Source organism: Gobio gobio (genome assembly GCF_949357685.1).
Source record: "Gobio gobio genome assembly, chromosome: 9".
Lineage (NCBI taxonomy): Eukaryota > Metazoa > Chordata > Actinopteri > Cypriniformes > Gobionidae > Gobio > Gobio gobio.
The window spans coordinates 13,575,028-13,586,236 of NC_137115.1; the positions used below are offsets into that span (position 1 = coordinate 13,575,028).

At 38.9% G+C, this 11,209-nt stretch overlaps 1 protein-coding gene across 1 annotated transcript; it reads left to right on the forward strand.

Moving 5' to 3' along the window:
* Window positions 1–567: 567 nt before the first annotated feature.
* On the forward strand, window positions 568–8,909 carry ccnp (cyclin P; the record flags this gene model as incomplete). Its single annotated transcript, XM_079825420.1, has 9 exons — window positions 568–618; window positions 1,864–1,992; window positions 2,471–2,546; window positions 4,250–4,419; window positions 4,500–4,598; window positions 5,423–5,578; window positions 5,653–5,811; window positions 7,276–7,454; window positions 8,298–8,909. The coding sequence occupies 9 exons, from the start codon at window positions 568–570 to the stop codon at window positions 8,473–8,475; spliced, it is 1,197 nt and encodes a 398-aa protein (XP_079681546.1). The 3' UTR covers window positions 8,476–8,909.
* Window positions 8,910–11,209: the final 2,300 nt, after the last annotated feature.

Sequence of the window (11,209 nt, forward strand, 5' to 3'; positions counted from 1 at the left end):
AGGTCCCATTTTATGCGCAATCAATGCAATTTTCAAAGGGATTATAAACTTTCTTGTCATTGAAATTAATTTGAAATAAATCAGCGATGACCACTAGAACATTCTTAACACAAATGTACCTGACACGTTCTGTGAATATGGCACACTTTCAAACATTAACATGATTAAATCCATGTTCATGTAACTATTAGATATTTTAGATCAACTAACAGTTGTATTTTATGATAATGAGCCCTAGCAGGAAAAACTGCAGACAACCGAATTATATTATTTTAATTAATCTTGGACAAATTTAATGCTGATATTATATGTTTTATTTAGGGGAAATAGTCATAGCAACTCTTACTATACATTTGGACAATTTCTCTCCAATTCCAAAACTACCCAAGCACTCAGGACTTCCAGAAACATGAATGACAAGAGCAAGCTAGCGGCACAAGGCGGGGCTTAATGAAGGGTCAATTAGTAAGCTTTATTAGTGCCACTGGTGTTAATTAGCTGATGCTGCATGTCAGTGAACAGCTGTAGAATCAGTGTGTGAAGGTAGCTGCAGTGTCCAGGTGAATCATGGCTCGAACTGGGTTTTGTGATTCCAGGCAACTGTTGGACCTCCATATGGTGAGAATGCCTGTAAAATCTCTCCTTTAACTCCTAGACCTCTTGTGTAAAGTGAATAATGTCCAAAATGTGACCAGTAAAACCATTTTAACCGATCAGCAGGAAACTTGGTATAAATTCACCAGTATCTACTTTCTTATTGATATCTGAAGGCATACTCAGGTTAAGCAAAATATTCAGATTCCATGTGGACTAATGTTGCCTTCACATGCTATTGAAATGATCATAAATACTAGTTTCCTAGTTATATAAATGAGGCATGAACACCCTCTCAAGTCAACTTGAATGCAATGAGCTTAAAATCACTTATAATCATAAGTGGGAAGTATGAGATTTCCGATAGCATGTGAAGGCAGCATTAGTCATGACATCAATTTGAAGACCAACCTCAAAGACAACTTCCCATGGTTTCCTTCTAGGAGTTCTGCGTTTTTAGAACAGCAGTTTTTAGTTTGCGTAAAATGAGGTCTGTGGTTAACGTTCCTTGAAGAAACCATTGTTCTACACTCTAAAAAAAAAGGTTCTATATGGCACCAGAAATGGTTCTTGGCTCGTAATCATAGGGGAACCTTTTTTAGTGCTATATAGCACCAATTTTGGTGCTTCAGAGGTTCTTCACCGATTCTTTGACTAATGCTGCCTTCACGTGCTATCGGAATTATCGTAAATACGAGTTTCCGAGGTAAAAATTGCACATGAACGCCCCCACATTCTGAAACTTGAATGCAATGAGCTCGTAATCACGACTTCAGAAGTCGGAATTATCCCATTTCCGATAGCACGTGAAGGCAGCATAAGGTGCTATATAGCACCCCTGAAGAACCACTGAAGCACTAAAATTGGTGCTATATAGCACTAAAAAAGGTTCCCCTATGATTACGAGCCAAGAACCATTTTTGGTGCCATATAGAACCTTTTTTTTTAGAGTGTATACAGATATACCTCAAATGTGAACTTTGAAACTGTTGTCCTTTTGAAAAATACAAGTAGCTCAGTCGACCAAGGGTTTCAACGCTTCACATTTAAGTATATAGCCATTTGTTGTAGAATGATTATCCAAAGACATCACTTTGCTTATAATTGAAAACTTCCAGAAGGAATCCATGCTAATTCTCTTCCAGGGTTCGGACTGAAAACTGAATGTCTTTGGATATAAAGCATTTGTATTGAAAGATTGTCACTCTGTAAGAAGTTAATGCTTCACTAACTCTTGTGAATAAATTAAATAATTTTGTACTTCAAAAGACTGAGGACAGACAAGCACCTCTGCGGACGTGGGCAAACTCCTGTGTTTTGAGGGAGCGCAGGGTGTTTGCTGAAGGAGAGGAGGTTGGGTCAGGGCAGCACTACAAATCTGCCCAGGAGAGTCGATGGGTAACTGCACCTTTTACATCAGAGGTCTTCAACCAGGCTCCCCAAGATCCACTGTCCTGCAGAGCTTAGCTCTAACCCTAACCAAGCACACCTGAAGCAGTTAATCAGAATCTAATTTTTAGATGCGTCTACATCCGTGTTATTCACCTATCGTCTCCTCCTAATTTTAGGTATTAGTTATGGGTAGGGATATGGTTGGGATTCAAATCAGGACATGCAATCAAGCTCTTCTGGATGGCTTGAAGATACACAGACAGGTGAGCTGATACAAGTTGGAAATAAACTTTGGACAGGACTTCAGGACAGTGAGTCCCCAGGAGCAGGGATGAAGACCTCATTGTCATTATGTGCCAGTTTAATGCAATAATTTGTAACCTTCTGAGTCTAATGAATAGAAAAATCACCCTGGTAGACGAGTCGTTCTTCAAATTGTTCTCGTCATCACCATTCTGCAATCACAGTATTTGTTTTTCTCAAGGTTCGAAGGCTTCCCATATCTGCAGAGGATGGGATCATAATGGACTATGCTCCGCAAGACGAATCAATAACTTCAGGTGACATGAAGTGTCTTGTTCGATGCTGCTTAGATTTTTCTCAATTTGTTGTACTTGAAACCAAGTCTAAAGTTACGGTCATGCTAGACTTCTCTAGAAATCTCTTCGGACGCTACAGTGGTCATATATGCAGCATATTTTGAAAAACATAAAATTCAACATGTAACTAATCCAAAATTTAAGATCATACAATCTAGTCCACTTTCCTACAATAATGCAGTTTTAATTCAGCTATGAGGTCAAGCCATGACTTATTGATCTACCATTGGTCACGTGGCTTCACATGATATGAATTCGCAGGTTCACCAAACTTAAACTTTGGAACGCAGCAAAACGTCTTTGCATGAGCTTGCGTTTCCGCTTTCCTGCATTCGCACGCGTATAAAGTCAGTGGAACGGAAAGTGTAGTGTGACAGCCCCTTAACCCAAAGTACTGCTACAGGACCTAATGTAACAGAGTAAATGTCCATGCACTGATGTTAACTCTCAATTTAATGCAACAACTACAATGTTTTGAACGCTCAGGTCGTCAGGCCGGAGACCCAATTTAAATATGGCCAATGCAGTGACTCCATTTTAACTTGCAATTTTTATTTGTGCATTCAAAATGCCAACTAATTTCCGCGTTGTTAAAAATGCCAGACTGTTGCTATGCAGTTGCTAGGTTCTGGGTGGTTTTTTGGTCCCTCCGGTTTGGGTCTGAGATATATTTTCCTGCACTTTATTGTCCGCCAAGATGCTCAATTCACAAATGGTGTGGGATTGTCCTAAACTTTTACCCTTATGCTGTTACAGGGTTTTCAACACCTTTGTTCCCGGTCTTATAAAAGTTGTTTGTAATTTGCTCGTTATGCTATCATTTTGTCAACTTGTTTTCTTTCAGTTAGGTCAGGTTTTTTATTTATTTTTGGCTCTGATTGATCGTAGGCCTCATGCACCTCAGTTCTTGAGTGAAAAGGGCATTATTGGATAACATTGGATAATTCTGTCAATGTTCAACAAAATATGGGGGGGTCCACTGTTTATCAACACTGGTGTCTTTTAATGTTTAACCAGGAAGTTGGCAAAAAGGAAAAGAAGTTGACAAAGATTGATTCCAATCATTGGTAATATAGCATAATGAGAGATTTATAAGCTCTTTTTTGTAGGCAGGTCCTTTTTGACTGGGAACACCACAAGGTGGGAGAAAAAAAATCCCAAAAGTAATTAGTAGTACCCTGTGCACACAAAGTCCGTACATTTTAGTCCAATGCGATAACATTAGCATTTTGGGGGGAAAAGAAAAACCTATCCAGGTCAAAATGACTCAAATACAACATAAGGGTTAGTCCTTAAACACAATGGGACACGTAATTCGAAATGCAGGTAAAATACCTGTAAAAAAAACAATACGGAACATTCCTTTATATTCACAGTAGCCTATTTTGTGTCCTATTTTTACAGACTTTTCTTAGTGCACTAAGTGCAGTTCTTTTGTTTATGTAGTTTGTATGTATATGGATGACTGTAATGCAGGTGCTTTCATTTGGAAGGATTCCTAATGAACTATGTACTGTATATGCCATCTCAACCTGTTGTATAAAACTGTGGGTTAACATGTTGCTGTGGGTTAACATGTTGATGCACAACATTGTTCCTGAAATCCAGAAGAAGGCTTATAGTCCTTCAGTTGCACATTTATCGATCTTCTGCAACAATGCTAGATGTCTATGAAGAGGAGGCTTTGCTGCAGTATCTGAACAGGTTGCCAGGTCCACCTAGTCTGCGGGAACTGATGCCTGGACTTCTGCGCAGAGAGGCGGAAGTAGCAATCAGCAAGCTGGGGCTCCTTTATGACCCCACCTACGCATGGGACATATTTTTAGACTTGATGGTGAGGGTATGATGCAAAGTACTGTTGGTTCTCCCATCACTGTGGTCATGTCATGTATTTGTGTTTTCCCCTGGTTACAGAGAAGTCAGCTACAATGCGCGCTTCAAAGCGCTGACCTGCCCAAGCCGTTCACTGACTCTACCAGAGCTATTTTGGTTGACTGGCTAATTCAAGTCCATGTAAGTGCAATAGATGCAAATTTTAGAAGGATGACCGGTTTGTTCCATTTCTGTTCATGAATGACTGAGGAAAAATTATCCTAACACTGTGGATTATATTATATAGGAGTTGTGTGTTATCCTAATTGGTTTTTTTTACACTACTAGTCAATTTTGAACTAATTTAATGTACATTTAATGTAATAATTTGTTTTAAATGTATATTTAAGTCTCTTATGCTCACCAAGGCAGCATTTTAATCAAATACAGTAAAATACGATTTAAAAGTATTGTTTTCTATGTAATGTGTTAAAATATATAATTCATTCCTATGATGGCAAAGCTGGATTTTCAGCATCGGTTACTCCAGTGTCATAATAGGTTTCAGAAATCATAGTAATATTCTGATTTGGTGCTCGATTAATTGTTCTTAATGTTGAAAAAAAAAAAACTTTTGCTGCTTAATATTTTCAGGGGAACTTTTTTTCTTCTTCCAGAACTCTTTGAATGGTTCAAAAGGGAATAATTTATTTTAAATAGTAAAGACATTTATAACATTAAAAACACTTGACACCTTTGATCAGTTTAATGTGTCCTTGCTCAAATATATTTCCCTGAACATTTTAATAGCCTAATAATTTATTGTGTCTTTTTGCGCGTATGATAATGATGATAAATGTTTCTTGAGCACCAAATCAGCATATTAGACTGTTCTGTGTTTACTGTATTTTATCAAACAAGTGCAAGCTTGGTAAGCATAAGTTTTCAAAAATATTAAACCTTAATTCCAAACTTTTGACCTGTGCATTATGTAATTTTTAATTTGTTTTAACTTATTACCTCAGGAAGTGTTTCAGTTCTCAGAGGAAACGTTGTATCTGGCAGTACACCTGTTGGATCGAGCGCTAAGGCTCATCAAAGTGTCTATCTCCGGCCTGCAGTTGCTGGGTGTGGTTTGCCTCTTTCTGGCTGCCAAAAAAGAGGAATGTCTATTACCAGAGGTACTTCTGTATTTAAATAAATAAGTGTAATGGAAATGTGAACTCAACACTATTAAGGTGTCAATGTTTGTCAGGTGTCAGAGCTCTGCTATCTGATGGAGAATGCCTACAGTAAGAAACAACTGCTGCGGATGGAGAGGAGAGTTTTAATTGGGCTCAAGTTTGATCTCTATTACTGTCCCCCACTTCACTTTCTTCTCATCTCCGCTTCCATTGCACGCTGCAGCGACAAGGTCAGTTGACTCTTAACCTCGAGCTGCACTAAATTGTATTGTTAAAGGTGAGGACGAAATGGAATTGCAAAAATTCTTACTTGAACATCATATTGTGACAGCCCAAATAGCCAATCAAATTGCTTTGCTTAGAAGCATGGTTGCTGTCCGCAAGATGGCACCTTTTGCATCCGTTAGTTTTCTTCTTCCGTTCTTTAAGTCTATGGCAGCCCATAGAGCCGTATGGTAAAGTTGTGAAATTTGGCACACCGATAGAGGACCGCCCAAACATTCACCACAGCCAATTTGGAGTCTCTAACTCAATCCCTCTAACGCCACCAACTGTCCAAAGTTTCACTTACATTTATGTTAACAACTTTTGAACCATGAGGGCTAGAGACAAAATCTTTTCTTCTGATTCCTTGGCTCAAGACGATTCGATTGCACCATGACATTTGTCATACTTTTTCGAACTCCTCTTAGACAGTGTGTACGATTTTCACAAGAATCGGATCATCTTCAGACCATGCTGGGTTTTTTGATAAACCCAATCATTCTTGAATGATGCCCGAACAAATTTGACACAGAACATGCCAAATTGGACACAAGGCTATATCTCTGCAACGCTTTATGCCGAGTTCACACAGATTTTAGCCCTGATTTTGACTGGCCGACAGGTTTTGCAAAATCGCACACAAATGCCAGAAATCATGGGCAAATCGGTGCTTGTGAGTGACAGTCACACGGTGTGAATGATCAAAGATCAGAGAGACTCGCCAATGAGTCTTCGATGCCCGTGAGATATTTGGCTTGATGGCTTCAGATTTGAATAGTCTTGCAGAGTCCAACAATATCTAACATGCAATGTTTCGTCTTATGGTTTGTCCAATGTTGGTATATGTATGTGTGTTTTTTTTAAAAAGCAAAAAAAATATATATATTCACGACTATTTTCGTTATTCCAATGGAGATGAAACCACTGCAGAAAAATCGGAATCATAGCAAGCTGACCAATTATTGAAAGCCTAAGTAAGACATGGGTAATTTGTGACACTTATGTATGAGACGCATAAAGTGGTGAGTTTGCACCATTTGGTGGTGGTATAATCGAACAAAACATGAAATTGGCATGAACTACCGTATTTTGTTGTAAAATGCTGTATTTTACGTTTATTACGAAGCTCTGTGTCAGGACCATGCCTTGAAGGTACTTAAAGTTTTGGAACAGTGCCACCTTCTGGTCAAATTAATGACATTTTAAAAAATGCTACTGTTTTTCGAATTCGCTGTCTGCCTTTTTGAATTTCTTTCAAAACCTACTTTTTTCGAACTTCTCTTCTCAAATGCAAAATCAGAGTACTATGCAAACCTCCAATAATTAAATGTTAAATAGTTACTTTTTAAGGGAGTAATGCAATATAATGCATTACTTTTCAAAGTAACTTTCCCCAACACTGATTATACTTTTAAATCGTTTCTGTTCAGGTGGTCTGGATGGCGCGATACCTGTTGGAGCTCTCGCTCCTGGAGGGGCAGTGTGTGGTGTATCTGCCCGCCCAGGTGGCAGGTGCTGCCCTCCGTCTGGCCCGAAGGATCCTCCAGGAAGCTCCCACTCCGGATGGAGAGACGGCCTGGTGCATTGCCTCTAGTATCCATATAGGAAGGTCAGGAAAAGTAGCCCAACAACAGTTTTAAGATTGACTTCTGGGAGTTTGAGCTGTAATTTTGAAATGTACACTATCAGTCAAAAGTTTGAACTACTAATAGCCTAAAGTAAACTTATGTATATATGTGTAGGCCTCTTATACTCACCCATACTGCCTTTATGCAAGCAAAAATGCATTAAAGTAATATTGTGAAATTATAATTTTATTTTTATGGCAAAGCTGCATTTTCAAAATTATTTCAGTCTTCAGTGTCACATGATCCTTCAGAAATCATTGTAATGCTGATTTTATAATAATGATGCTTTTTGCTGCTTATTTGTAAAAACTGTGATCCTTTGAATAGAAAGTTCAATGAACAGCATTTAAGTCTGTCTTGACCCAAAATTAGTCTTATTTTTTTAATTGTAGTGTCTAACAGTTTCCAGACATATTAAAAATAAAAAACTGTTTTCAACATTGATGTTTCTTGAGCACCAAATCAGCATATTAGAATCATTTCTGAAAGGTTATGTGACACTGCAGACTGGAGTAATTCAGCTTTATCACAAGACATTACAATTTAAAACCAATCTAAACATTCGAATAGTAGAATTTTTTTAAATGGTAGTCATTTCACAATTTTAAGTTTTACTGTACTTTTTGATCAAATAAATGTGGCCTTGGAGAATAAGTCATGTGGCATCAACCTTACCCATCCCGCCCCCAACCCAATAGTTATCTTGTACTATTTGATGCTTTCATACAATTAAATCGCATTTGAATTAACTCTTGCTAAGCCTTAAATGTATGTCTCTCTCTCTCAACCCCCCCCCCCCCCCACCACCCCTGTTCCTGAGACAGTGAAGCAGCTCTCCTCAGTATAATGCAGATCATGGTCAAGGCAGCAGCGAAAGCACACGCTCGTGAGACCCGTGCCACTTTCATCAAGTTCTCCACTATACAAACCCTTCATGTCAGCATGCACCCTGCCCTGAAGGCCGCCCCTGGCTTACTGGGCCTGTTGTGCCCTCGTACGTGATGCTCTATCAACTCCAGCGAGGAGGCCAAGTGGGGCCGGAAATGTTCAGGACAGCTGCATAGCACTGCTACTCTGGGGAGGAAAAGAAATGTGTAATGTGACCAGTCTCGGGTATTCATCAGTGAACATCAAAATACCTCTGTAGGAGAGCTGGTTACTCTTTTTGGACTGAATAGTAACTTTAACAGTAACTTTTTATAGGAATCTTATGTCACGATGTAAAAGGATAAAAAAAAAGAAATGTGTATTTATGTATGTAGCTTTTAAGTGTTTATCAATGCTATGGTGAAAACGCTATAAACTGGAATAGGTGTTATGGTGTCATATGAAATGAAAGCACTTTGAAACATTTACTGTTTTTAAGTGTTTTTGAAAATGTGCTTTCCATGTCTGTTTTAAGATTGTGAAAAATAAAAATGCAATATCTGTTTCGGAAAACCGCATCGGGAATCCACGCATTCTTGTGTCAGTATATCACTGTATGAAAAGTAACTTGTTTTAAAGGAACACTCCACTTTTTTTGAAAATAGGCTCATTTTACAAGTCCCCTAGAGTTAAATAGTTGAGTTTTACCGTTTTTGAATCCATTCAGCCGATCTTTGTATCTGGCGGTAGCACTTTTAGCATACCGTAGCTTAGCATACATCATTGATTCTGGTCAGTCCATTAGCATCTCATTCAAAAAAATGACCGAAGACACTTTCAATATTTTTCCTATTTAAAACTTGACTCTTCTACAGTTACATCGTGTGCTAAGACCAACTGAAAATTAAGTTGCGATTTTCTACACCTATATGGCTAGGAACTACGTTCTCATTCCTGCGTAATAGTCGCGGATCTTCGCGGCCGTACCATGGCTGCAGCAGCGCAATGATTCTTTGGTATTCTGTGAAACATGGTGGTAGTATACACCTTCGACTTACTATCACAGCCCTTTACAACTCACAGAACCATGGCTAATCACACAGGTAAATCCACAACACAATTTGTCGGCTGCAAGCCTGAAACTTTCTCTGCAACTACACGAACTTGGAGCCGGTCACATTGAAAGTTACCTGGGGGGCTACTGTCAGGTGCTGTAATATCATTGCGCTGCTGCAGCCATGGTACTGCCGCGAAGATCCGCGACTATTACGCAGGAATGAGAAAGTAGTTCCTAGCCATATAGGTGTAGAAAATCACAAATTTTAATTTTCAGTTGGTCTTAGCACACGATGTAACTGTAGAAGAGTCAAGTTTTAAATAGGAAAAATATTGAAAGTGTCTTTGGTCATTTTTTTTGAATGAGATGCTAATGGACTGATCAGAATCAGTGATGTATGCTAAAAGTGCTACCGCCAGACACAAAGATCTGCTGAATGGATTAAAAAACGGTAAAACTCAACTATTTAACTCTAGGGGACTTGTAAAATGAGCCTATTTTCAAAAAAAGTGTAGTGTTCCTTTAAAAAAAAAAAAAATGTGTAGGAGGTTCAGTTCACTCCTTCTCTCATGACACTCTCAGCAGGGCCATCATGTGCAGAGTTGCCAGATCTGCATGCATGTTAAGACTGGTCAAAACTAGCCTGGTAATGCAAAAACACTACTATTTAGATTTCTGTAGGTTTATTATATAATGACAATTATTGTTGCTGGTTCAGTTGTTAAATGTGAAGCAAACAAAGCTTACACTTAACCCTGCAAAGCCATCATCACTACTGCCAGATTATATTAAAAGGGATTGAGTGCATATTAATAATAGACATGCAAATGGAAATGTATTGGCTACTATTTTGCTGACTTCCCAGGATTTTGAAATCATTAGGGGAGCAGTGGTAAGCAGGCTATATAGTAAGCAGTGCTATAACTGTAAATAATTTCTATAGAGTAGCATGTATTTGGGTAATTAATCTGCTTTGTAAGCGAAATGTCAAACTGTGAACCGTTTAAAAGTAGTTTAATTACGCCGAGAAAAAAAACAAAACACTGATCTGGCAACTGCTGTCTTTTCTCCCCGTCTATTAATGACGTCACCTAAACCGAGCGCAAATTTGTCAACGAGAGCCTGTGCACAGTACCGAACATGTGCGCGCGGCTCCTCTACTCTCGCCCTCACATGTCCGCGCACACCCGCGCAGCTGATTGGCTGACCCGAGCGCGAGACGTCATTCCGCCCTGCAAAAACCACGTGGCGCTGTAGTAGAACAGCTGAGCGCTCTAGATCTGGCACATTTGAGAGGCGCGTGTGTGAGGCACAAGGAGCAAAACATTTCCCCCGCGCGCCTGCTTCCCGGGAGTTCTGCTATATAGTTTAGTCTGACGCGTATATTTCATTGACTGCCCGTATGTTTCACACGTTGCAGTCTCGTCGAGTTCGGTCCTGTAAGTTTTAGGTCCCACTTGTACTTTTTTAATGGCCAGAATGCTACCCTTTTTCACTCGAGTTATGTTCCAGTAACGCAAAAAGATGGCTCTAAATGATAGGGGAAAAAAATCTCATTATGAGAATATATTGGTCCTTAACACTCAACAACAATGGATTTGTTATTTCCACATTAATTGTGAGTTAATTGAAAGTGATTGTAGAGTTATTTATTTTTAATTGTATCGTTCTAATCAAATAAAGCTAACACATTACAACTGTAAACACATGAAATAGCCCAGATAAACGTTGCATGGCAAAAAAAGAGACAACATATGAAAACATAAAATAGCCTGCACGTACACATACAATTAAGGTTCTTATATTGTTTCA